The sequence below is a fragment of the Sciurus carolinensis genome, chromosome 5, assembly GCF_902686445.1.
Source record: "Sciurus carolinensis chromosome 5, mSciCar1.2, whole genome shotgun sequence".
NCBI lineage: Eukaryota > Metazoa > Chordata > Mammalia > Rodentia > Sciuridae > Sciurus > Sciurus carolinensis.
Window position 1 is genome coordinate 174,799,960 of NC_062217.1, and position 27,995 is coordinate 174,827,954.

The 27,995-nt window shown below is 60.1% G+C and overlaps 1 protein-coding gene across 1 annotated transcript in view; it reads right to left on the minus strand.

The window, feature by feature from the left end:
* Tcerg1l (transcription elongation regulator 1 like) overlaps positions 1 to 27,995 on the minus strand; it is a 179,242-nt gene that overhangs the window by 115,301 nt on the left and 35,946 nt on the right. Inside the window, exon 4 of the mRNA XM_047553669.1 lies at positions 25,531 to 25,728. Coding sequence (XP_047409625.1) covers positions 25,531 to 25,728 — 198 coding nt within the window. The remainder of the gene's footprint in view (positions 1 to 25,530; positions 25,729 to 27,995) is intronic.

Here is a 27,995-nt window from a genome sequence, read left to right on the forward strand (position 1 = left end):
GGAAGTGCGGTGGCACCCAGGGAGGGCGGGCCAGCAGAGTGAGCTGCCAGCGAGATCGTGGCGGGAAAGGGGCTCGGCAGAGAGCTGCGGTCCACGCGGAAACTCGACGGAGGAGGAGTGAGAGGTCAGAGATGTATCCGCATCATAATCCACTTAAGGAACACTTAGCTTTAAACGTCTAGAATGAATCAAGCGTCACTGGGAAGGTGGGAGCTGAATTTGGAGGCAGGGGCTGTGGGGATGGCCACCAGGTGCTCAGACCCCTGCACCCTCCTTTGGACTCCTCCCACTCTGGCCCCGGCCATGAGCAGTGGACCTGCACCGGCCACTGGATGGTCACAAATGTTGCACGAGTGGACGCTGGAAAGCCACATGCAGGCTGGGACTCAGCACCCTCGCCGCTCCAGAGCATCCCCAACCGCCATGTGAGAAAACGGTCGTGGTCAGAGATGGGCCAGCTGACAGCCTGGGAAGTGGTGCCACCAGAGCAGGAACCCCAGGCAAAGGGGCAGCTCCAGCCAGAGTGCAGGAACCCCAGGCAAAGGGGCAGCTCCAGCCAGAGTGCAGGAACCCCAGGCAAAGGGGCAGCTCCAGGCAGGGTGCAGGAACCCCAGGCAAAGGGGCAGCTGCCAGTCAGGGTGCAGGAACCCCAGGCAAAGGGGCAGCTCCAATCAGGGTGCAGGAACCCCAGGCAAAGGGGCAGCTCCAGCCAGGGTGCAGGAACACAGCAGAGAACACACGAGAACCGCCCGGCCAGCCCAGCTCCAAGTGCTGAGCCCTGGGTTAGTGCACGACAGCCTGAAGACACCATGTTCTGAGTGGCCTGTGGGCCGCAGTGGGTGACTATCAGAAATTGAGTGCTGTCAAGGCAATACTCTAAAAAGTTCCTTAAGGCATTTACCTGCAGCCCAGGCAGGAAGCAGATGCTAGGAAATACAGGAAGAAACCATTAGCAAGACTGAAATGGTGTCGAGAAAGCTCAAAACAGGGAAGCAGACCCAAGTGAGGTGGTGTTGGAACAATTACCAACAATCCCTGTGGCAAACCAGAAGCTAGAAATCAACCCAAAGACCCAGGGATCTTGAAGAGGGTCCAGGGAAAATTCTTAAGACTGTCCACTGGCCTCCTGTGTCTGCCTATGAGAAGATGTGAGAAGAAAGAATTGTCCAGTTTGCAGACTTGAGAGGGGCTAAGACTTACTGGGTGGGGAGAGGAAAATATTTTTAATTCCTAATCTTCTCCCTGTCTTAGTGCATTTTCCATTACTATAACAAAATATTAGAGACTGGAAACTTTATAAAGAAAAAAGGTTTATGTAGCTCACTGTTTTGGACTGAAAGCTATTGGACTTTGAGTCCAAACGGTATGGTGCAGGCTCTTGCAGTGGCCACGTGGCTGCATCACGTCATGCAGGGTGGCATCACGGTGGGGATGTGAGAGGAAGAGTTCGTGTTGGCACAGGGAGGCAGAGGGCGGGTGGAGTGGGCATGGCTCTTGCCTAACAACCTCCTGCGAGAATGGACCAGAGCTCACGGCTCCTCCTGAGGGCGGTGCCCCCGACCCAGGTACTCTGCACTGGCCACATGTCTCAGAGGTCCCGCCCCTCAGCTGAGCTGAGGCCTGGGCAAAAGGCCCCATGGAGTCCCGGTTCCACTCTGGAGAACGAGGGTGGGTGCAGGAGGCCCTCCACCTGGAGAAAACGCCGTGCAGCCCTTGTGGGCGAACCCCAGCCCCGTAACTGCTGAGCGTCCAAAGGAGGCACGTCTCCAAACACGCACTTGGACTGAGTTGAACCTAATGCACGGAAACCCACCACGTGTTCGAAACAGGATCCGCAGAAGGACCCCCACCCAAGCCCAGCCCACACTGCTGACCCGTGAAAGTGAGTCATGTAAACAGCCACTACTCTAAGCCCCTCTTGCTTGGGACAGCTTGGTATTCAGCAGGAGCCAGCTAACTGTAACTCTCCTGCTACACAGTGGTAGAGCAATGTGATCCTCCTCTTCTGCAGAAGGTGGACGGCCGGTGTTGAAAGCTGAGAAATCGAGAGGCGAAGACCTTAGCAGTCTAGTCACGACGGGGAGCTAGCACCCCGAACGGCCCAACGGTGGGACTGCAGGAGGCTGCTGGGAGGGTCTCATGCCCTGTGGACTAAGCTGGGGACACCACTCAGCGGAGGGACCTCCACCCTGTCACCATCACCAGGGCTCAGGGAGCTCCTCCAGGGCACAGGAGGTGGACGGCAGGTGCACCCGGGGTGAGCTCCAAGGCTGGGGCGTGGCCAGGGCTGCGAGGGCAGCACCCGGGCACCTGCAGAAGGGGTCAGTGCTCTGGGTGGGGCGGTTGTGAGAACCCACACAGTGTGAACCCCCACCACCCCACGCCCAGGCCGCTGCAGTAGCCGGGGCTGGCCAAGGCTCAGGGAAGACACCCCAGGGGGGCTTCCAGCAGCTGGTGGCCACTGAGGTGGTGTGCTGTCCCTCCAGATGAGTGGGTCACCTGTGTGGACTAAAGGGCACAGATGCTCCAGCCTAAGGCCCGGGGCCTCCATGCCAACCCCTGCCAACACTCGGCACGCCCACTTCCAAGTCCCAGGCGGCACCATCTGTCCTGCCCACAATGCCGTGGGGAGCAGAAGACGGCGGTGACAGAAAGAGGCAGGTGCACAGCGGGACCAGGCGGGGTGGGCGGCACAGGAGGGGGGCCCCCAGCTTGGCAGTGGCCTTGGACAAGGCCAGGTCAGACGGGAACAGGCTGCGTGGTGGGGGCGACCCTGTCAGGGACGCCTGCCTCGAGGGCCTCCTCCTGTCGGAGGACCCAGGATTTCCTGGCCGTGATGAAAGCCCAGGGCCCGAGCGCCCCGAGGTCTCGTTGGTATCACTGCCAACGTGGTACCAGCATGCAGAGCAGGGGCGGTGACCCCGCTGTGGGCAGATGTGATTAGAGTCGGATGAGGGCAGGCCATGGAGCGCCATCAGCCACAGCCCCGCCCAGCAGGCCGCCCAGCCCGCCGCTCTGGAACCCTTCACGTGTCTCTGACCAATTACATCCAGGGGCCACAGCAACATCATGGCTTGCTAATAGGGTAAGAATAATAAATCAGAAAAACAAAACAAGACCCCAGAGGCTGAAGCAGTGTCAGCTCACTAAGGGCGCGGCCACCCTGCCTGCAGGTGTGTCCCCTCTCCCCAGGGCGGCCCCAGGGTAGGAGCAGGAAGCTCACAGCTTGGGGCTCGAGGCCTCCCAGACAGCTCAGGGAGGCCATGCTGCTCCGGAGCCTCCAGCGCTGGGCCTGCCCTGGGCCTGCGATGGGCTCGGGCAAGGACGAAAGTTCAGTCCCCACAGAGAGTGCTCCACGTTCCCAGCCAGCAGCAGGCACGCCGGGCCACCGCGCCACGGGGAACGTGGGGGCTGTCTTCACAGGGGCTCGGGAGCAGGGCCAAGGGGCCACGGAAGGCCAGACAGGCTGCAGGGCCCTGCTCCCAGGGTCCCAGGCCACAGGCGGCGGGGGGCTCTGGCTGGCACTCGCTGAAGCCTTGCCAGTGAGCCCTCCCTCCAGAACTCGCAGAGGGCATGAGCAGGAGGGGCACGCAGCACAGGAGTGAGGGCAGGCCAGGGGCAGAGCCAGGGCCCAGCCCAACCCGGCACTGGCTCTAGGGAAGGAAATGATGGATACTTTCAGTCAGCAGGAAGGGGAGCAAAAGGATGGACGGGAAGGCGCAGGCTGGAGGGACGCAGGGGAGGCTGAGCATGACCGGGGAGGGGCAGGAAGCTGGACCAGGGATGAAGGGCAGGACACAGGCCGGAGATCACAGGGCGGGCTGCACAGTACAGCAGACAACTGGCCGCGCCGAGGATGGGCTGAGCCTGGGCTGGGGAAACCCGGGGACAGGTACAGCTGGAGGAAGGGCGGGGACAGCAGAGGCAGAGCCAGGGGACCGGAGCACAGCTCCAGGTTGCCCTGTGCACTGAGTGTCCTAGGTCTGACGCCACGTCGGTCATCACGGATTCCCTCTGCACGCTCTTTTTCACCAGCATCGGATTTTAAAACCTGTACCTGTAAGTCAGTGTCACCTGCCAGGCGTGGTTGACCATCCCTGTAAACCACTTAGTCAGTTGCAGGATGATGCTCGGACACCCAGGGGCCCCTGTCAGCTGGACACTGGGGCACCAGATGTAAGAAGGGCTTCTGCAGCAGCAGAGTCCATCACTCCTTCAGTAGGAAAAGATGAGTTCCATGCAGGGTGAGAGATAAAGATTTAATTTCACTTTGTTACATGTGCCTTTCCATTTTTCCCAGCACCATTTGTTGAATAGGTTATGTTCTCTCCAGTGAATGTTTTTGACTCTTTTGTCTCATATGAGATACCTGTGTTTATATGGGTTTGTCTCTGTGTCTTCTATTCTCTACCATTGGTCTATGTGTCTGTTTTGGTGTCAATACCATGCTGTTCTTATTACTATCGCTCTGTAGTATAGTTTGAGCTCTGGTATGTGATGCCTCCTGCTTCACTTTTATTGATGAGGATTACTTTGGCTATTCTGGGTCTCTTATTTTTCCAAAAGAATTTCATGATTGCTTTTTCTAGTTCTATGAAGAATGAGAGGTTACAGTCATTTTATGTACGATCTATCAAAATATATAAATGCATTCTTCTGTCATAATAACTAATTAGAACAAAATAAAAAATTAAATTAAAAAAAGGAAGGAAAAGATGTGCTACAAAGAACAGAGAATGAATAAAAACCATCAAAGACACTAACACGTCCTCTCTGGGACTTAGGTGACTTCCCTCCCACTGCCCCCCCAGGGTGGCAGCCGGCCCCTGGCTGCTTTCCACCTAGTCCCCACACCTGGCGCCAGAGCTGCCTCTCCATCGCTGCCCTTCCACCTCTCACCTGGCGAAGCCACACCAGTGACCTCACACACCGGCATCCACACGCACGCTAGTAAACCCCCCTTGGGCCCCAGACTCAGGGCACGTACAGCCTGGTAGACGTGTCCTCCGACACATCTGCAGGCATGAGTTCCCAAGCAAACCAGAGGAAAGAGCACGAGTCCTGGTAGAACGTCTTCTCCCGATCCCTCTGCTCCTCACCCCAGCAACAAGGGCTCAGGGGTGTCGGGTGGGGCTCGCACAGAGCTTGTGTTAACGAGCGAGAGGCTGCTCTCACGGGAAAGGCTCCCTGAGCTGTCTGCCACAACTCGCCCAGTCTCCTCGTGCCCAGAGATGAGCCCTGCCAGGGGACCCTCTAGCAACACCCTGCAGTCCAGCAGGGACAGCTCAGGGAGGCCAGGAGGGTGAGTGAGCAGCTGGCTCAGCACCCAGGGCTCCAAACAGCTAATGGAGGAGGCACAGGGGGGCCATTGCCCACTTGTTGTCCAGGGAGTGGGGCAGCTACTTAGTGTTCTGCAGGGACAGCACAGCCGAGCGAAGGCTCAGCAGCAGCACCCCATGTGAACACTCAGCAGCAGCACCCCATGTGAACGCTCAGCAGCAGCACCCCAGGTGAACACTCAGCAGCAGCACCCCAGGTGAACACTCAGCAGCACCCCAGTGGACACTCAGCAGCAGCACCCCAAGTGAACACTCAGCAGCAGCACCCCAGTGGACACTCAGCAGCAGCACCCCATGTGAACGCTCAGCAGCAGCACCCCATGTGAACACTCAGCAGCACCCCAGTGGACACTCAGCAGCAGCACCCCATGTGAACGCTCAGCAGCAGCACCCCAAGTGAACGCTCAGCAGCAGCACCCCATGTGAACACTCAGCAGCACCCCAGTGGACACTCAGCAGCAGCACCCCATGTGAACGCTCAGCAGCAGCACCCCATGTGAACGCTCAGCAGCAGCACCCCAAGTGGACACTCATCAGCAGCACCCCAAGTGGACACTCAGCAGCAGCACCCCAGTGGACACTCAGCAGCAGCACCCCATGTGAACGCTCAGCAGCAGCACCCCATGTGAACACTCAGCAGCACCCCAGTGGACACTCAGCAGCAGCATCCCATGTGAACGCTCAGCAGCACCACCCCAAGTGAACGCTCAGCAGCAGCACCCCATGTGAACACTCAGCAGCACCCCAGTGGACACTCAGCAGCAGCACCCCAAGTGGACACTCAGCAGCAGCACCCCAAGTGAACACTCAGCAGCAGCACCCCATGTGAACACTCAGCAGCACCCCATGTGAACACTCAGCAGCACCCCAGTGGACACTCAGCAGCAGCACCCCAAGTGGACACTCAGCAGTACTCCATGTGAACACTCAGCAGCACCCCATGTGAACACTTAGCAGCAGCACCCCAGTGGACACTCAGCAGTACCCCATGTGAACACTCAGCAGCAGCCCATGTGAACACTCAGCAGCAGCACCCCAGTGGACACTCAGCAGTACTCCATGTGAACACTCAGCAGCAGCACCCCAAGTGGACGCTCAGCAGCAGCACCCCATGTGAACACTCAGCAGCAGCACCCCATGTGAACACTCAATAGCAGCACCCCATGTGAACACTCAGCAGCAGCACCCCAGGTGAACACTCAGCAGCAGCACCCCAAGTGGACGCTCAGCAGCACCCCAAGTGGACGCTCAGCAGCAGCACCCCATGTGAACACTCAGCAGCAGCACCCCAAGTGGACGCTCAGCAGCACCCCAAGTGGACACTCAGCAGCAGCCCCCATGTGAACTTTCCATTCTTACTGAGGTTTCAGCCAGAAGCAGTTTATCCAGAAACAAAGCTAGAATACAAAATCACCTTCTAGCAGAATCGCCATGAGAAGGATTGAGATATATTTATGTATATTTATATTTATGTATATGTATATTTATGTATTCATACCATAAATATGAATACAATTATTAAACACTTTTATGTCCCATTGAGAAAATAAGAAAATCAACGTTAAGGGCAGAGGCTTGCCAGAGATTCAAATCTGTGTGAGCAGCGCATGAGCGCGCAGGTAGACTCGTGGGTGCCGCTAGCCAGGCAGCAGGTCACCTGCTTGGAGCAGCAGCCGGGTTTCACCTGCTCCCTCTTCCTTATGATTCACACAGAATTGTGCGTGATTCTGGGCACCGTGTGATATTTCAACACCGTATGTGTGTGATGAGCAAATCGGGGTAGCTATGCCGTCACCTCCACCCCACCATTTCTTTATGGTAAAACTTTGAAAACACCCTCTTGTAGCCACTGTAAGATACACAGCACGACACTGCACCTAGTGTCCTGCCGAGCGACAGGTAAGGGAGGCTGAAAATGGAGAGAGGAGGGCTTGCCCGGAACACCAGTGACGCCTGAGGGGCAGCGCAGGACACGAAGGCCCTTCACTGCCCTGAACAGACCCTCTCCGAGGTCCTCTCCCAGAGGTGCCAGCCCGGCTCTTGCAGCTGCCCAGGCCCAAGGCCCACAGCCCATCCACCTGCCTCTCCCTGCCTCCCAGACCCCTCCAGCCAGCCCTTCTACTCTGCCTGAGCCCCCCACACACCCAAGGCTATGTCTCCTGCCTGGGTCCCTCCAGCCGGCTGAACCCTGCCTTGGTGGAGTGACTGACCCTGACTTCTCCTGTGTGTCTGTCAACCTCCCGTACGTGCCAGGGCCACAGCAAGGTCTCGGGGACCACACCTGCTCATTCAGAAGCCCCAGCACCAGCTGCTCAGGTGCCCTTGCTGAGCAGAGACGGGCAGCATCTCAGGTTGTGGAACGACCCCTGGAAAGTTGAACGGAAGCACTGGACACAGTAGCTCCTGGACCCTGAAGCACATCCCAGGCCAGAAGAGGGCCTCCATCAGGAGGTGAGCACTTTCCCTACAAGCCAGCATGAAGCGGGACTCCTGGGCACACATGTGCCACCAGGAGGTCCCCCGTCCTCAGGGCTCGCACCCACTTCATGCTCTGGCCAGGGCAGCTGCTGACAGGAATCCACTGAGAAACGTGACCCAGGCCTGCACCCTCCGCCCTCTGCAGGGCTCTCCCCGGTCAGACCCTGTGCCGGCCTTTGCTTTGCCCTTCTCATGTTTCGTGCAGGGCCTCCCTGCTCAGCTCGATGGCCACAATGGCAGACACCCCTGGAGCCCTTTCCGGTCAGCCCAGAGTCCATTGCCTGGCCTTGGCGAGGTACAGCAGAGCAGAGAATCCTCCTCCAGCGGAGCCCAGCCTGCAGGCCCGGGGCTGGCTGTGTCCTGGAGAGAGCAGGAGGACGTGACGTAAAGCTCACTCACTCAGAGTGCACACGCCGGGGACTTCCCCAGTTCCGCAGGGTTGTGCGGTCATCAGGTTGTGCACCTCCACCTGAGGGAAGCCTGGTGCCCATCCGCAGCCACCTCGCCACCCGGCCCCCAACCCCGCCCGCCAGGACGCTCGCTTGCTTCCTCTGCGGCTGTGCCTGCTCTGGGAAGCAACGTGCAATGATCTCAGATCTTGCAACACGCCCCTGAGCGTTTTCAGGACTGATTTCTTCGACTTAGCGTAAGGTTCTCAATGACCGTCTGTGTTGGGGCGTGTGCCAGGACATCATTCCCTTGTGGTTTTGAGGAATCTTGCATTGTACAGATGGACCATATCTATTTGGTCCCTTGCTCCATTGGTGGACCTTGGGCTGGTCCACTTTTGGCTCCAGTGGTAACCCTGCTCTGGGCATCTGCGTCTGTTTGGAGGTGGACATGTGTTTCCATGGTTCTCGGGCACCTACCTCGAAGCACAACTGGCAGGTGGGGTGGTCCTGTGCTCAGCTCTTGGAGGAACTGCCGGGCTGCTCTTTTTCATAAGGAGTGTGCAGGCCAGCAGCATGAGGGGTTCATCCTCAAACCCAGGCCTGGCATTGCCCTCTGTTCTTTGTTTCAGCTACTGGGAGAGTGTGAGGCCATACCAGTGCTTGTCACTGCCCACCCTTTAATCTTTGCTGCTTAGTGTGTGAAGTGGCACCTCACTGTGGCGTCTCGGATGGCTATTGATCCCAGCGTCTTTCCACGCGCTCACTGGCCATGGCTCATCCTCTCTGGATAAGCGTCCATTCCTAGTTAGTTGAGTGTCCCGCATGCGTGGTTTTGCAAGCCCACAGGAGTCTTTCACAGACGCCATGATTCCACAATACTGGGCCGAGGCAATCTTGTGCCTGATGCAATCCAACGCCTGCCTGTGGCCACAGGCTCTTCCCTTTAGAGCACAGGCCACTTCCCAAAGCCTGTCCACTTCCAGGAATGGGGTACATCTCCGCGCTCAGGAAACTGAGGCAGGCTGACTGCAGGCCCTGACCCCGACCCTGCTGTTCTCCATGGCGTTCCCTCTCCTCTTTCCATACCAGACATCTTGCTTCCGTGACTTCTGTCCCTAGATGCCGCCTTGAGAAAAATGAGTACAATAAAAATTATTGCTTGTTCAATAAAGTTATAAGGATGTCTGAGCTCAGGTTAGGATGTACTCACTGCAGTGTGAGTATTGAACATGCAAGTGGAAATGGGTACAGACTTTGGGGCACACAGGTTGGGTCCAGGGTGGGGGCCAGGCTGTGAGTGGAGAGGGGGCCGGAATTGGGAGGGCAGCAGCCAGGAGACTGGGGGTCACACCTGCAGCTCTGGCTGCTGTGCTGCAGTGGAGACTGTGGAGGGGAAAGGAGGAGCCCAGGGCGAGCCCAGAGAGCAGGGCCAGAGGCAGCGGTCACCCAGGAAGGCCAGCCAGGCACAGGGTTGACCTGGAGACAAATGAGCTGGTTTTCAAGAAGGAGAAAGGGACAGACCATCAAATGCTTAAGGACTGTCAGCAACAGAGGAACAGAGAACGTGAGCTGCAAGAGCGAGTGCAGGGCTGGAGGACCAAAGTCAGCCTGCCCTGAGTTCCAAGGCAAGTGGGAGGCGACAGGTGGCGGCGGCAGGTTGCGACCTCGTTTAGAGGAATTCTGTCCAAGGAAGAGAGCAGCAGGCTGGGAGCAAGAGGAGGAAGCAGGGTGGGAGGACACCCTGACCTGGCCCCACACCCGCAAGGCACAGGTGTCCATGGTGGATGGCATTCCAGCCCCCAGTCGCTCAGAACAAAGCCTCTGGGGTCGTCCTTGACTCTGCATTCCTCCAACGTGCACATGTGTCCTGCTGGCCAGCCTGCTGTCCACAGCTTTAAATTACACTCAAGCTCTGACCACTACTCAATGCCCACGCCAACCTGCCCAGTCAAGCCTCCAGCACCTCCCATCTGGGTTGTCTCTCAATGCCTCTCTGCCTGGTGGACTGTCCAAAACCAAATCATTGACCTAAAATGTACGTATCGCAAAGCACAGGCAGGGTGGATGCAAGAGCAGCGACCCTGGAGACAGCGCAGGCAACTGAGCCCGGTGGCCCTGGCTGTGGTCCTGCGGGGATCTGGCGGGTCATCCAGTGTGCGTCCCTGCCCCACCTGGACCACGGGCCCAACTCCAGGGAAGCCACGCCGGTGAGCCCGGCTGCCCTGTGGAGGCCAAGCCTGCTCTGCCCTCCAAGTCACACGCTGTTGGACTGCACCCCAGACCAGCCCTCCACCGACTGGCGGCCTCCAGAGGGAGCAGGAGATGGAGGAGCAGGGGCCTCTGCGTCGGGTGGGGGCATCCTGTGGGGGCGGGTGCCTCTGCACTCACGGCTGAGTCCGGAGCACCACCTGGAAGGAGCAGGTAAAGTGGGTGGGCCCTTGGAGAGGGGGACGGAAGGTGTTATGGTTTAGATATGCAGTGTCCCCCGGAAGCCCAGGGGTGGGACAATGCAAGAGAGTTTAGAGGTGAAATAAGAGCCTTAACCCAATCAGTGCGTTAGCCTCCCGATGGGACTGATTAGGCGGAGACTGTGGGCAGGGAGGGTGTGGCTGGAGGAGGGGGCGTTGCGGGTGTGCCTCTGGGGTATATGTCTGGGGTTCAGATTTGGGGGCTAAGACCACTGAAACCATGAGCCCCAAATAAACTTCCCCTCCTCAATTGCTCTTGTCGGGGCTTTTGGTCACAGAGGTGGAAGAACTGACCACAAAGAAAGGGCATGATCCATTTAAGAAAATCTAGACTTTCTCTGTACCTCTCTGCTGCTGCGGATCTTTCCTGTCACCTGAGCAGACTACTCCCCACCGAAAGGAGCAGGGAGGGAGGCTGGCAGCCTCTGGCAAGACATCCTGTGAACCATGTGGACTTCCTGGCCTTGGGAGCCGGCCACCCTGGGCTCCACAGCGACCCTTGACAACCCAGGTGGGTGTCCCTCTGGGGCTGCAGGCACATGCTGGCCTCCTGCATGGGAGCATGCGCCCATCCTCTGCTAACTCTGTGACTTCAGTTCTTCTTGAAAGCCTCCCACGTAAGCCTTCTTTCCCATTGTGCAAATGGCCGCATGCACACATGCGACGAACCGCCATGGTTTTTGCTCAGCTTCTGCTTTGGCTTCTGCGTGGCGGGAGCTCAGCCCGGAGCCTCCTGGATGCGCGCGCGCACGCACACAAGGCTTGTTTACTGTGAGCGGAAAGGGCTCCCCACCTTTGCAAGCATTCAGCCTGGCAAATGAGAACCTGGGAACAGAACGCAGCACTCTGTGCTCGTCAGAGAACAATTCAGATGCCAGTCTTCTCCCAGCAGAGACGGCACTGCTTACCAAAGCAGCACCCCGCCGCCAAGCATCCGGAGGGACACCGCAAGCAAACACTGCTCCTGCCAGGCCAGGGCCTCCTGAAAGCAGGGTGGTGGTGACTGTGTGGTTGACAAGGAACCGAGGCAGGCCAGGGACGGGCCACAGAGTTAAGGTGCTGGCAGAGCCCGCTCGCCCTGAGTCCTTCCAGAGATGTCCTGGTGAAACCCCGACCAGCTGGACTGCGCTGTGTCCCCACCTGCCTGGTGGCTTATGATTTTAAAGAAGTAAAATGGAATTTCAAAAGCATAAGGCTGGGTGCAGCCTGCTATTAACACATTGCACCAAAACGGGGTGCTCAGACGGCTTGCAGAGGTTTGCAAGCTTGATTTTCTTTAGTTTCTCCACTTGTTTTCTTAAGTATTCCAGCGATCACTCTTCTGCAATAAGGGGAGAGCTGTAAATGATGCAGCCAGAAAAGACCTCCAGGCTGCCAGCTGCTGAACCCAAGGCCGCCCTTGTAGGACTTTGTCACAGTCATAAGGGGGCAGATGACCCAAGTTGTTCCCAAAGCTGTGCTGATCCTGTGGGTGCAGTTCCATCCGGAGCGGGACCAGGCTGGCTGGGGGTGAGTTGGTGCTGGCAAAGAGGAAGTTACAGAGGGACAGCGGAGATGTGAGGACACACAGGGCGGGCAGGGTGGCCCAAGTTCCTGAGACAGCTGCCCTGAGGACAGCGAGCAGGGGACAGTGAACAACTGTGAGTGTGAGTGAGACAGAGGCAGAGAGTGGGGAAGGGAGGCAGCCAGAGAGGACGGAGGCTGGCCTGTGCATGTGGGAGAGGACGGAGGTTGGTATGTAGACGTGGGTGTGGGTGTGAGAGAGGAGGGGGAGGCATGGCACACAGTCCCCGTGTGAGAGCACATGTGTGCATGTGAGAGAGGGCCGCACCCTGGGACCACCCTCGACCCCGAGGCCCAGGGGCCGCCATGAAGCCCCACGCGGCGCTCCTCAGAGCTGGGGAGGGAACCGGGCGCGGTGCAGTGGGCGGCGTCTGCTCCCAGCCAGCTCCCTGCAGAGGGCGGCAGCATCCGGGCTGCACCCTTCGTGCTCTGCCCGGAAGGTCCCGCTTGTGCCCTGAAGGACTGAGAACCCCAGGCCTGCACCCAGCTGGACGCACCAGAGGGCCGCTTCCTGCAGCAGCCAGCTGGGGTCGCGGGCAGCAACCAGCTTCCTGGAGGGGCGGGCAAGGGGCACTGGCATGGCCACCACTGTCCCCTGCGAGTGGGCTGGATTCTGGCTCTGCGGCATCCCCTCCGGGAGCCCCTGGTCACTCCAGCCACAGAGCCACCTCTGACCCTGTGGGCGGCTCCAGGCCTCACCCGGTGCGCTCGCAACGCCCGCCGGGCCATCTGTTTTGGGGCGCTCTGTGGTGAGAGGCCGAGTCGCCGCCATCTCCTTGAACGCCCCCAGGGCTGCCAGCGTCCACCCCTTCCCCTGCCTCCTTCACGGCTGCACAGTCAACAGAAGCAGAAGGCGACCGTGGCCTGGAGGAGGTGACTGGAATCACATCCGAAGGGGTTACCGACGGAACGTCCGAGACTTCACGCAACCCACAGAGGAGGACGCGGCCCGTTAACACCCGGCAGAGGCCCCAGCAAACCCCCCAAGAAGACACGCAGAGGACCAGCCGCCAGACAGAAGCCCTGGGGTCACATGACCAGGGAAACGCAAGTCAGAGCACCACGAGGCTCTGCCCGGCCAGGACGGCTGCTGCCACGAGGCGCACCTCACGGCGGGGTGAGGACAGCCGGCACGCGGCTGGGGAGGGCCACGGCTCGGCCACCCTGGGAACAGGCGACCCATGCGGCCAGGTGCTGCCAGCACCACAGGCGTCCTTCCTGCTCACGGCAGTGCCACCCACGGCAGCCAGGGTGGCACCCACAGGTGGGCGTCAACCTAGGGGCCAGACCGTGAGATGGGAGTGGGTGAAGGAAGGCACCAGGTAACACAGGAGGACACGAAGGACCTCGTGCTCCATGAAACCAGATGGACACAGAAAGGAAACCATCGCATGATGCTCTCCACGTGTAGAATCTAACATTTTGAAAACGCAAATATATAAAGAGAATACAATGGTGGTCAGGCAGGGAGGGGAAGGGGGACGTGGGTCAACAGGTGCGAAGTCCAGGCACCAGGGGCACAGGTGTGGGGCACCATGTGAGCACTAGTAAGAGCAAGGTGTCAGGCGCAGGGTTTCCCTGAATGAGCAGACCAGCTGCTCTGTGAGCAGGACCGTGGGCAGCCTCTGCTCACCGAACCAGGTGCTGCCCGCGTCCTGGCGGCCACTGCTCACGGGTACCAGGTGCTGCCCGCGTCCTGGCGGCCACTGCTCACGGGAACCAGGTGCCGCCCGCGTCCTGGCGGCCACCGCTCACGGGTACCAGGTGCCACCCGCGTCCTCGGCACCAGGCTGCGCACCTTCAACAAGGGCAATGCAGCTTACGTTCAAGGAAAGCAGCGTGGCCAAGGCTGTGCTGGGCAGCAGAGCTGGAGGCAGGAGGAGCACCTGTCGCCCACAGCCCCAGCCAAGCAGAGAGTTGCCCAGGGTGGGCAGCGCCATCCCACGCCCTGGAGCCCACAGGCAGGGTGGTCATCCACAGCAAGGCCCGCGAGGGGTCCACCTGTGCGGCACACAGCAGGTTACAAGAATCTTCCAGATAACTTTACATCAGTAAATTGCAAAATCTAGAAGAAATGGAAGCATTTCTTGGAAGAAGAAACTTCCCAAACCACCTCAGGAAAATGTAGAAAAGCCGCAATCACACAGTTAACAAAGCATATTAAATTATTAGAGGTATTTCAACCAACAGAAAGCCAACTACGCATTGATAGAAAGTTCTGGCTTCAAGAAGCAGTCGGTCCTGTTATAGAGAGTCTTCCGGAATAAGACGAGAGCTCAACTCCTTGGCCAGGCACACGCCAGGCACAGGGCCACACGTCCGAGGGCCCCGTCACACGGGACTTCCAGGACAGGCAGAGGCAGGTGCAGGTCCAGCTGGGAGAGACGAGGAAAGAGTGCTGGAGCCACAGGGAGGCCTAAGGGACCCGCCAACCTCACTTGTCTTAGTTCACGCCAGAAATCTCTAATCAGCTCGGAGGTCACCCGCCGGGCAGAACCTTCGCCTCCTGCCAGCCGGGCTGCAGCTCAGCCTCTGAGGTTTGGGTGGTAACGATGGGCCAGCTACCTCCCAGGAACCGGAGGTGGCTTTTGCTGAAAACATAGGCTCTGCACCTGGGCCTGCAGGTGACCAAGAGTGACGGATGGCCTCCGCCTTCAGGTCATGTGGGCCTCCCCTGCTGCCTTCACCTTTGGGGCAGAGTCTACTCAGCTCTGCAGGCAGATGCGCGGATCACTTGAGAAAGTCATCCAGAATGGCCACACGGGCCGACCTGGCCTGGACTGGCCAGCCCCTCCCCTCCCCCAAGGTGGCCAGGGGACTCTATGGACACTAAACCTCGCTGGACTCCATCTGCATGCTAAGTGACACCCTCCAGCACTGTGACAACTGATGGCTGCCGTGACAACAACAGAAAGAATCAGGAGAACAGCGACGGGTGGTTCCCACGTTCCTCGAAGGTCTCCACTGGTTCCCGGAGGACAGGAGCACCCTGTGCCAGCCCCGCCAGCAGCTCCAGCCCCTGAGCCAGAGGCTGATCTGCAAGCAGATTCCAGCTTCACTGTCCTCTGATACCAGGGCGCGTCTCCCTTGGGGTCTAGATGGCTGGACCTTGAGGTCTAGATGGATGGACCTTGGGGTCTAGATGGATGGACCTTGGCATAGCACTGTAGATGCACTAAATGCCACTGGATTGCACACTGTTAAATGGACAATGGTGAATTTTGTCACAGGATTTTAACTGGAAACTGCATTCCAGTCTCATCTACAGAAGGAAAGGAAAGCCGCAGGAGTTGGCATGGAGGGGAGAGGGGTTGGGGAGGCCTGACCCCAGCACAGAGGGCAGGTCGCAGGCCTGGCGCCCACCCAGAGCAGCAGCCCCTCCTGGCCTGGCCACCACCTACCACAGCCCACTCCCTCCCTGCATTGGGTGGACTTGGAACCTGGACTGACAAGGAGGCTGACGGCCACCTGGAAGGGACAGAGGGGCTTCCCTGAGATTGCTGCAGAAAAGAGAGTGACCTAGCATGTTGGAACTGCCGGCGAACCTGCCCAGAGAGGCTGCTGGGGCCGCGTGGGGTTCCGGACCATTCCAGGGGGCAGGGAGTGGCAGGCTTCCCTCGCCCACCTCTGTGGGTGCAGGCGGGCTGGGAGCAGCAGGGGGCGAGACCCTCAGAGGAGACTCTGGGGCAGAGGGTGTGTCCCCAGCACAGAGCAGCTCCCAAGCAGTGAGCCGGATGGGCCTCCTCCTCTGGTCCCCACTCCCCCGTCCCTCTGAGGAGCAGGAGGACGAGGTAGCAGACTGAGCCCTGGACTCACGCTACTGGGGTTCTGTCGCCACGGCAGCCCAACAGCCCGTGGCTCTGGGGAAACTCCCAGGCTTCTCCATTCAAGGCCACTATGGGGACTCCAGACCAAGAGGGACAGACCAGCCCTGATCCATTCCCAGCGACACCTCAAAGAGCCAGCAGTCCAGCAAGACTCCACCAGAAGAGGAGAAGAGGACAGGTGACCCCGGGACAGGCACTGACTGTCCCTACGAGGATAAACACCCACCTAGAGCACTCGAACACAGCACAAAGGACGCAGTGGCCTTCGCCGGACAGCAGACCGGCCCAGGGAGACGCCTTGCATGTCCGAGCACAGGAGGCTGCCTCCCAGGAGCCCCGGGAGCCCCCAGGAGACGTGGGGAGCAAGGGCTGCTGGACGTCACCCACTGCGAGGCCCAGCACAGCCGTTCTCACCCAGGCACGGTGAGGGGACGGTGCTGCTCCACTGACCATCCGCTCCTCCCCCAGGGCTGGAGGCTGCCCGGACACGCGTCCTGCCCGCATGGGGCAGCACTCGTGGCCCTTGGTCCCTTACTGGACGAGGCCCATGTCACCTGCCCAGCTAACGGGAACCCGGCCTGTTCTTTCCTCCACCTGGAGGGCACCGCACACTGGGCACCTTGGCTGCTCCGTGTCCTGCCTTTCTCAGCGTCTCATGCTACAGCGGGCTCTGCTTCCCACCCTTGCCTCAGATGGCTGCCCTGGGGCATCACTGGGTCCTCGGGTAGTGGGTCTGCCTTGAGGAGACGTCCTCAGGGTAAAGTGCCCCTTTCAGAGTGTCAAAATGTCCCAGAACACTGGCAGCAGAATGTTCCAGTCAACCCTACCACAGCCTTAGTCCTCTGGGTCTCAGCCCTGCCCAGTCCCCTGCTGCCCAGTTCTAGTCCCACCCTCTCTGCCTGGCCCTGACTTTAGCCTGCAGTCTACCCATCCCTCGGGGCCCCTCCAGCCTCTCGTGCTCCCAGACCCACCCCGACTCAGGACAGCTCTTCACAGACCCTCGGGCCAGGGTCCACCTCTGCCAGCTCCCTACGGTCCCACCTGAAGCCGTCCAGCTGCCCTAAGAATGCAGGGGTCGCAGCAGCTGCTCCCACCTGGGCTGGAGGCCTCATCCCGCCACGCCTGTCTCTGCCGTGCTCCAGACACCTAACGTTGCCAGAAATGTGCTACCGAGTTGGATCAGAGGGATGCAGATGCCAGGCTGGAAGAGCAACCCCACAGTCCCGCCTCCTGCCCTTCCTCTGGCCCCTTCCGTGATCAGCTTCATCCGTGCCATACCAGGGCAGGCCTCTCAGATGTGGGGACCCCAGGAGCCCAGGGGGCAGGACCCCAGGAGCCTGCTCCAGGAGCACCCAGTACACGCAAGCCCAGGGAACTTTGAAAACTCGCGGTGAAATTCATGCACCATGAAATCTGCCCTCGTGTATTTTCCAGGAATGTGGTTCAGAGCACGGAGGACATTCAAAGTAAGGGCGACTGTCCCCACCACCCACCTCCTGGCTGTTCATCTTCAGAAACTGAGACTGCCCATCATACTGTGCCCCCTCCTAACTCACCCTGATGCCCTGTCTACTGTCCCCCCTTCCCCGCCTACCCTGGTACCTCGTCTGTTGTCCCCAGAGCATCTGGTGCCCCAGAGAGCTCAGCAGGAGGCCATGCAGCGTCCTGCAGGCCTGGCTATGTCACTGAGCAGGGAGTCCTTGATGGGGTCCGTGGGCAGCCTGGGTCAGAGCCTCCTTCCGTCTACACAGGCCCCCGGCCTCACTGTCCGCTGTCAACAGTCGCTGGAGACACGTGCACCCTCAGCTAGTTTGAATGATGCGGCTGTGGAGAAGGTGTAGACTGGTTCCGAGACCCGTCTCGGTGCCTTTGGAGGTGGAAATGGAAGGCTGGACCTCCCGTACTCGCCTCCAGGACCTGCCTTCTGTTCCCACAGCTGCAGCCACTCAAAAGCACCAACGTGGCTCTGGGGCTGTTTCCTCAGAGCATCCCCAACATGGCCCCTAGAAATCCAGTGGAGAGCAAAGGCCACGTCCCTCCCGCTCAGGCCCCATGCCCCCGTCACGCACGGCCCTCTTGCACGACATTGATCCTGTTCATGTCCCAAAGGGGTCTGTTTGAGAGGTACGACCAAAGACCTAGGGCAGGAAGCCCTGAGCAACGAGCGGGGCCCGGGCTGTGTGCACCCTGGACCAGACACGGCCCTTGCCGCCTCTGATGGCCATCCGCCATGGATGCTGCCTCCAAGGCACTGTCCTCCCATCTGGCCAAGTGGCCCAGCCTGGGAAGGAGCCCGCTGCTCCCTTACCACGACCACTTCAAGAAAGGTCTAAGTGCTGGCCTGTGGTGCATCAAGGCCATCTAACACCACGTGCCTCCTTGGGCACCGTGTCACGAAGGCAGCAATGGTGGCCCCTCGTCCCCTCTGTCTGCAGACTGACCTGTTTTCTCACGGGAGACCCGTTCAGGAACTCCTTCCAGGGTCTCCTCACCTGGCCCTGCCCGAAGACTACAGACCCACCCAGGCGGCACCTTGTGCCACTGTGTGTGCATCCTGCTCCCCCGGCTGGTGGCAAACCAGGGGTCACGCCCTCAGGGCAGCAGGGACCCAGCTCCCGCGGGCTCTGGACCTGCTCCTGCTTCTGCCTGGCCGGCAGAGCTGCTGCTGCTGACAGGAATTGTGGGAAGAGCTGACTCTGGCCCGCCAGCCCTTCCCTGGCCATGGGATTCGGGAAAGCCAGTCTCTCCTGGCCTTTGACAGTCCCCAAGCCTTGCCCAACAGGACTGGCCGCATGGGGTCCACAGGCCTCTGGTTTGAAAGGCTGGGATTCCAGGAAATTCACCGGATGGAATGTAGGAGTGGGGTCTGACCACTCCTTTGAAGTCCTTCACAGCAGAGCCCCGTTCTCCGCCCGAGCTCCTGGTTAGAGTCCACCCTGTGTGCACCGAGGGCCATCTCTGCAGGGACGCAACATTCACAGTGCTGAGGAACTCCTCTGGCTCACAGGTACCTCCGCCCACTGGTGACCTCGCTCATGTGCAGGGGCCAGCCAGGTGGGGCAAGGGACGCGAGTCTCCAGAAGAGGGCAGGCACCTGGTCGCTGTCGTGGAGGGAACAGGCTGGCGTGGACGGTGCTGTCCCTAATGAGAGCCACCCTGAAGTCCAGCACCAGCTGCAGGAGAGCAATGTGCTCAGTGTGTCACCTAGCAAAGTGCTAACAAGGGAAGACTGTCACCACGTTGTTCTACTCGGTGGCGAAGGAGACCCCGGGGCCCCATCTCCCAGGGAAAGAGGACACATGCAGGAAATGGACACCAAAAATGATTCTGAGCCAAAATAAAAATCCCTAAAGTAAATATCCAGCAAAGAGGAGGATCTTATTCCAGAGGGAGCTGCAGAGTGGCAGGCCTGGGGCCCGGCTCTGAGCTGAAGCCTGTGTGATAGAGAGACAACCAGCCACTCGCTACACTGGGAGGTTCTAAGAAGAGTCCTCAAATGGGGAAATAACCGGTGCAAAGGCCCTGGGGCAGCCAGGCCTTGGTGTGCTAGAAGAACCAGCAGTAGCCAGCATGTGAGGGCTGGTGGGCAAAGGAGTGTGGCTCAAGAGAGAGCGACAGCGCAGGCCAGGCTCAGAGAGCGCCCAAGACCCGGGGAGCTTGGGTTTGCTCTAACCCACGGAAGGCAGGTGCTGGGGAGCTGAACCCAGCTCCTCTGTGGCTCACACACGTTGCCATGGAAGCAGGGAAAGTGTGTGCAGCAGCCCCTGCATGAAGGCCGAGCTGCTGGGCCAAGACGAGCGGAGAGGAGGGAGGAGGCACAGAGCCCCGGTGCTAGAGAGGAGGAGCGCCGGTGGTGCCGACAGGTGACACGAGGCGTCAGCAGGAGGACAAGGGCACCTCCAGGCGCTGGACCCCAGTGCGGGCTGAGCTGGGTGGCACTGACCGCACAGGGGCCTGTCCAGTGGGTCTGCCTGGAAGCCCGGGAGGCGCGGGTTTTGGCTTCCTATGAGGGGCGGTGGGGGGACGTCAGCCTTCCTTTACGGAAGAGTAGAGTCTGAAGGGCCTTTGGAAAGTGGAGGGACCACCAGGAGCCTGCACGCAGGGCCCAGGGGAGCAGGAGACCCTGTGCCATCCTTGTCACCCAGGATGAGGGCAAGGGACGCCAAGGACAGAGGAGGCCCGGGGCTCCTGAGAGTCGGCGTGGCGCCAGGCTGAGCCCAGCACGCACAGGAGCTTCAGGCCAGGGAGACAAGCGCTTCCCAAGGAGGAGGTGGCGGCCACGGCAGCTTCCAGGACGCAGCTCAAAGGGCCGCCTCTGGTGCTTCCTGGAGACATGCCCGCTCAGGACCCGTGAACCTCGAGGGCACCACTGCCAGACCCCCATGTGAGCGAACCGGCCGCACCAGATGCACAGCTGTGGCGCACCTTGGGGAACAGAGGCCCAGAGCTGCAGAGCGCTGGGAGTGTGGGGTGGGCGGGGTTCAGGAGCAGCGGGGGGCGCCAGCTGCAGCCCAGCACCTGTGGGCGAGGGAGGCCACAGGGAGGCTGGGCACTGGGGGGGAGGTGCCATGGGCCTGGCACACACCACGCCTGATGCCTGACAAATACACAGGCTTTGGCCTGACGCGGCTCCGAGTTTTATTTTCAAAGGAAGAGCAGGTTGGAGCTAATGGTGGAGACGGCCAACGCAGACAGAGCGCCGAGGATCCCAGGGGTGGATCTACACAGGATCCACAGGAGCGTCCTCGGGCGGGCCACCCAGACCTGGCTGGTGGGAGGGACTTGGTGTGAAAGCGGGTCCCGCCCGTGGGTCCCAGGGACACTCTCCCCGTAGGAAAGGCTGCCCGCACACCCCGTCCTAACGCCAGCTGGAGGCCTGCAGGTGTGTCTGGGCGTGCGCTCGCGCATCGCGGGTAACAAAGCGCAGGAAGCCCGTTGCTGGCTCAGGTCCAGACGCCTTTCCCCTCCTGGCAGCCTGATGCCTCCGTCCGCCTTCCCCACAGGAGGCGGCTGGGCTCCTGCGTCTCAGGTGTAAGTGATCATGTTGTTATAGCGTCGCCCTATTTTTGTCTCTGGAAAACTGGAAAATGTTAATACGTATTATGACACTTGAGATCACAGTGGAGGAGGGAACAATTCCTGGATTTAGAAAACAAACGGAAGCCTTCCTGCCCGCAGGGCTGCTGGCTGCGTCACGGAGACGGCCTGCACATCCGCAGGCTGTCCCACGAGGGAAGCCGCTGGACCTGCATTCTGGCCTGGACGTCGCTGACCCTCGGAGGCCTGGCTCACAAGCTGCTGGTGGAAAAGGAAACAGTCGCTCCCCAGCTGCTCTGTGGCAGGACGGCCTGTTGAATGTAGACCATTAAATAGTTCTGGAAGCAAAAGAGCAGGTGGCAGAGGACCTCCAAGGCAGATGGCACCTGTTAATATCTGTCTATCTATCTCGCTCCTCGAGATCGCCACCGCCCACGCACCCTTCCCTTTCTCCCCCGGCACAGAGACATGCGGTAGAAACCAGCAGGATCACTCTTTAAAGAAGAGTCACTCTGTCCACCCCATCCTGTGGGGCACCTCCAGGGCTCAGTCGGTTCCAGACCCGCACCTCGCCCTGCCTGGCCCCAGGTCAGAGCAGGACCCTGGTCCAGGGGCTGCAGGTCGGGGCAGCGCCGAGCGACCCCGTCCCAGGCAGCTCCCGGGAGCTTCCCTGACGCCGTCTGCAATCCTGCCTCTCATTCTGCCTGGATAAACAGCTTGTCCTCCTCGACCACTAAGGAGTGGACGCGACACTGGAGACCTCTCCCGGAAAGCTCCTCTGCGACCTGAGCCCAGGGCCTGCAAGTGTGGTAGGAAGTCACCCTGCCCGCCCTGCCCACCCGCCTCCCCGACGCCCGTGGCCACCCCAGCCCACGCCGTCAGCACAAGGGGCTGGGCCACGGTCTGGATGTGAGGGGTCTCCAAGCTCCTGGGTTAACACAGGCACGGTCAGAGGGGAAAGGGCTGCCCTGTGACAGCTGCCACTGCCCAGCCCGGCCGAGTCCGAAGGACTGACAGGTGGTGACGAGACAGGGGCATGTGGCTGGAGGAGGCGGGTCACTGAAAGGGCTGGTTTCCTGGGGCCCCTTCCCCTCTCTGATCCCTGGTTCCACGTGCTGAGCCGCTTTCCTCCTCCACGACCTGCCGCCATGTTCTGCCTCAGCTTGGGTCCAGAACTGTGGAGCTGGCCGACCGTGGACTGAACCTCTGCCACCGTGAGCCAAGACAGACCGCTCCTCTGAAAGCTGTTCTTGTCGGGTCTTTCAGTCACAGGGACGCGCAGCTGAGTGACTACCCGCGTCCTCCACCTAAAGCTGCCCGACCTCACAATCTAGCTCAGGAGCAGACCTAAGCGGCAGAATTCAGAGTCCTGTGACCGCAGAGAGCAGCCCTGCTCCTCCTAGCAGTGGGGACGGTGGCCCTGAGGGCAGGCCCTGGAGCCAGCTGAGTTCACCCCAACCGACATGTGCACAGCAGCCAGGATAGAAGGACCAGCCCTGCATGCAGGCTACCTGTGGCCAGGAGGGGACCAGCATGTGGACAGACTCCCCTGAGCAGGAGGCTGACAGGGTCCCAGCCGCCCAGGAGCAGTGCCGGGTGGGCCGAGTGACAGCCCAGGAGGGGAAGCTGGCTCCCCGGAAGAAGCTCTGCTCCACCTGGAGGGCAAACTACCCAGCCTGAGGCGCCTGGCCCTCCTCCAGCAGAGCCTCTTTCCTTCAGGGCTCCCGCGGATGGAGCATACCCTGCAGGGGAGCCCACCTGCACCCCGCCACAGGCCCTCAGTCCCCGGGTGCCTGCCCCTGGCACGAGCCAGCATTTCCTGGGAAGCACTGCTGGTGTGTGGGGCAGGATCACTTTATCATAGGACTGTCCTGGGGCCGTGGGACACAGGCTGCTTCCCCAGCCTCCACCCACAGGATCCCAAGAGCAGCTCCTGAAGTTCTGACAACCCAGCCACTGTCAAATACCCCCTAGGACAAAAGTGCCCTGCTGAGAACCATTGACCCCTCGGCGTGGCCTCTGAGGCCGTCTAGCTCCTGTCACCAAGCCAAGGGCGTAAGTGAGCCAGCATGGCAGCCTCTCTCATCCATAGGAGGAACCATCGCCTTGGGGCAGACCTGGGTGGCTGGCCACTGGACACACCAGAGGCGCCACATTCATGGCATCCCTTCCCACGTGCGGCTGACTTCACAAGACCCACGTTCTCTGTCCACTGCTCCAGGTCCCCCATCAAGCCTCCCAGGGACACTGTCCTTCTCCCGCCCCTTGTGGTCCACCCATTTTAAGAGGTGCCAGGAATTTCCCTGCGAGACTCCTTGAGCAGGTCACTCCACAGGTGCCCGAGGGTGGTTTAGAGACAGCCCAGCTGGAGCAGCCCAGCCCAGAGCTGCCCGCAGGCTCCTGTGAGCCTCGCTTCTGAAGAAGCTCTCCAGGGAAATCCTGGCTGGCCTCGGTGTGCCCCTGCACGTGGCCGGAGGAGGTGCCCTGGACAACACTGCGGGCGGTCACACCTCCAGCACCCCTGCTGGGCAGCCCGGGAGAGCCGCAGAGCCTGGGCTGCCTCGTGGACCACAGCTCAGGCGAGCTCCTTGGTCCTGGTCCGCCCCGACTGTGTTCAACGTCACCTTCACTCTCCGCCAGAGCACGCCTCCAAGGCCAGCACGGCCACTTTGGCAGAGGCCTACAATCCTGACGCTTGACCTCTTCCAACTGAGCACATAGTGTGGCTGATTCTCTTACAGAACCTCTAACAAGGCAAACACGGATGGGTGCTGATGTTTATTATGTCACCTCCTAAACCTACAAGACAGAAGGGGAAGCCCCTCGGCAGGCACAGCTTTGGGTTCTAAGATGAACTTCCTGTGAATTAGCGTCACCTGGAACTGTCGGTGGCCGGACGGGTTTCAGACAACGTCCTGCACAGCTGTGGTCTGGGTCCACACAGGGTCAGCCACACACTCATCTCCCCCCATACTCCAGGTGCAGTCCACTCACATGAGGAAATGGAAAAAAGATTTTGTTTTGAGAAAACATTGACCAAATATTCATCAAACCGACATGGAAATGCAGAATGCCAAAGCCCCGCATTGAGGAAGACCACGTCAGACCTATCAGAAGAAAAGGTAACAGGCCGGAAGCACGCCACACAACGCCAGGAAGCCGCAAGCACGCCACACAACGCCAGGAAGCCGCAAGCACGCCACACAACGCCAGGAAGCCGCAAGCACACCACACAACGCCAGGAAGACGCAAGCACGCCACACAACGCCGGGAAGCAGCGAAACCAGCCGTCTCCCCACCTCTGGGTGAGTGACGAACTGCGACCGTCTCCTGACCTACGAGGGATGGTGCAGGCTGAGCGTCCCTCACCCACTGAGCTGGGGACACATAGACAAGGAGACGCTGGGGGCGAGAGCCATGCCTAGACAGGGAGTTCATTCACGCTGCATGTGCCCATTCCACACACGGCCCGAGTAACTTCACACGACAGTTGTTTAATAATTTTGTGCCAGAAACAAACTGTTCTGGTGTGGAAACGTCCACCTGTGGCACCTGCCAGCCTCCAGAGCCGTGGACTCCAGAGCATTGGACTGTGCACCTTCGGATGTGGGAGGCCCTGTCACGTGGGACTGTGGTCTTTCAGGAATTCCAACCCAGGTGAACCACTGAACACCAACACGGCATGGCCACGCACAGGAGTGGAGGGGCCGCCAGCCTGCTCTGCCCTCCCCATGCTACAGTGCAGCTGAGGAAGCCAGCACCCCAGGGGACGCCGGGACCCCGGCACACCAACTGCAGTCCACAGAGACGTTCCGCAGGGAAGGCAGGCGGAGTGGACCTGCACCCAGTCCAGGACCCCTCCGTCTCCTCCCAAGCTGCACACCGACAAAGACCAGCAACTCCCAGAAAGCCTGAGTGTCCACCAGCTGGACCCCCGGACTCTGCAGCAAGGACGATGGCCCACGTTGCCGAAGCTCCAGGGCCCTGGCCGTCACAGCCCTCGACCTCCGTCCCAGCCCAGGCCCCAGGAGTGGCGAGGTTCAGCGCGGGGCCCTAGTGCCACGCTGGCTCAGAGGCAGGGCTGCTCTTGCTGTTTCAGGTGCTCCACGCAAGAAAATAACAAAGGTCTGGGGCCACGCTCCTCCAGACTGCTGCCCCACACCATCCAGAGTCCTGCGGGACGTCTCCTTCCTGCTCACACAGGCAGAAGGTGCCGAGGTGGGCCAGCGAGGCCTGGCTCCTGGGGGACCCGGGTGCACCCGGGCGGTCTGACATCGAGCAGACCCTGCGTGACCTCAGAAGAACAACCAGCAGGTGCCACAGCGCATGCATCCCTGGCCACAGGCAGGGACCAGAAAGCAGAGCCAGCAGGCCCTGCCCCTCACCGGCGGAGGAGTCTGCTGGCAGCAGCGTGGTCTGTGCCTACCTGAGAAGGGGGCCGTCCGCAGTGGTATTTTGATGGGTGCCAACGTCAGGAAGTGGCAGGGCTGCAAGCTGGAGGGGGACGGGCCGCGGAGTCCCTCGGGGTCCACGGAGACCATGGCAGCAGCGGTGGCAGCGGCAGCAGCTGCGAAGGCAATGCTGGGACCGTTGCTGATGGGCTTCAGGCTGCTATGGCAACCACCTGTGGAAGAGGGACAGGTCAGAACGGGATGTGCAGCGTCCATGGTGCCAGGCGCCTGTGGCTCCATGTCAGGTGCCACCACCCACCAGGAACACCAGCACCAGCTCCTTCAGAGAAGGCCACCGTGTGCCATCGTCCCCAGAGGGAACGCTGGCCAGATGACCGTGCACCTGCACACACCCCGCGTGGTGTCCAGGGCACTGCAGAGCCAATGGTCACCCGGATGAGCAGGACGCCTGAACCTGGACAGAAGCAGCTTAGCTGCCACGTGCACGCAGGATGCACCTCATCAGAAAGGTCGCAGTGGGCCAGGTGCAGTGGGCACACCTGTAATCCCAGAGACTGAGGAGGCTGAGGCAGAAGGATCACAAGGTCGAGGACAGCCTGGGCAACTTGGTGAGACCCTGTCTCCACGCACAAAATCAAAAAGGCTGGGGAAGTGGCTCAGTGGTGAAGTGCCCCTGGGTTCAATCCTCAGTATGCAAAAGGAAGAAAGGACAGGAAGCCATGGCGACAGGGCAGTCACTGGGGCCACGTGTGGGTCACACGCACGAGGGGGGAGGACTTGCTGAAGGGCAGGCAGGGCGTCCAGAGCGCAGGGCCCGGCTTGTGGCTGCAGGAAGCAGCCAGCCACCTGGAGGCAGCGGGGAAGCCAGCACCATCTCAGCGCAGACTCGCGCCACCAAGGTGGCACCGCAGAGGGACAGTCAGGGCCACACGATGACGCACGAGGCACTTAAGTGACGAGACAGGAAAGCACCTGGGCAGCACACTGCGGGCACGCGGTCACCGCCTCTGTGGGACGGACAAGGAGCGGGCCAGAGCGAAGGACCAAGTAGGACACAGGCCATCCCAGGCCCGGGCCTCTGGGTGGGGGACACACAGGCTACGCTTTTCGTATGAATTTGCTTTATGTTACAGGTTGATGGCACGAGGGGAAAGCAGAGAAGGGGGTCCACAGCTAGGACGTGAGGCTCCGTCTTCCATGGTTGGTCAGGAGGGCCTTCACTGGAGGGCACACGGTAGGGTCTGCCTGGGCTCTGGAGTGCAGCCACTGGCTCCTGGGAGAGAGGGCCATGGAGAAACAGCAGGAAGTGCAGAGGCCCTGTGGCAGATGCCTGCCCGGTGTGTCCAGGAGGAAGGTGGAGTGGGCAAGGGAAGGTGGGGAGATAGCAAACAGGGCTGTCCGGGGGCACCAGACAGTGCAGGTGGACACAGGTGTGCGGTGACTTGGATTTCCACTCGGCTCGAGCAGGCACGGAGGGATCAGGGCACGGAGCAGGGGAGGGCCAGCTCTGGCACTCGTGTGGATGTCCTGGGATAAGACAGGGGGCGGGGCTCAGGTCAGCACAGGCCCAGGGACACGTCCAGTGGAGGGGAGAAGCTGGAGGCTTGTAGAAAGCAGGAGGCGCTGAGGCCAGACGTGTTTAGAGAGCTGCCCTGGAACAGGACAGCCTTGAACGCGGACATGCTGAGGGGAGAGCAACGGCCGTTCTCGCCTGCCCGTCTCCATATTTTCTAAAATCCCTGTGATGGACACACATGGACTTTAAAACTTTGATTTGGTTTTTTATCACGTGGTAGAGATGGAGCAGGAGGTGCAGGCTCAGTACGTGGCCGCCCCTGTTGGCGCCTAGCTCTGTGGTGCTGCGTCTGCACAGGGGCGACCTCAGTGACCCGCAGTTACTCACTGAGGCCCACGGTTTCCCACGGGATCCCCCATTGGTGCCAAACACCCTGCGGGTCGACAGATACACAGTGACCCGTATCTGCCATCACAGCCCCACACAAAGTTCCATGGCCCCAGAGACCCCCGCTCCACTTCCCACCCTCCTCCAACCCCTGCAGCCACAGGTCTGTCTTCTGAAGATACAGTCTTCTTTCCAGAATGCCCTGTGATCAGAACCAAGCCTCGCATGGCTGTTCCAGACCGGCTTCTGCACTTAGCAACAGGCGCTTAACTTCCTTCCATTCTTCCACTTGGCAAGGTGCACGTGAACTCCCTTCGCGTCCCCCATGGCTTGACAGCTCATTCCTGTTTATTGCTGAGTAGTATTTCATTCTAAGGATGCAGCATCGTTACCCACTCACCCCTGAAGGACGTCTTGGTTGTTTCCAAGTGTTAGCAATTATGAATAAACTGCTACCTACAGCTGTGCACAGATTTTAATGTGGACATAAGTTTTCAACTCCTCTGGGTAAACACCAAGGAGCAAAATTGCTGGGTCGCACAGTAAAAGCATGTGTAGCTTTGTGAGAAACTGCCA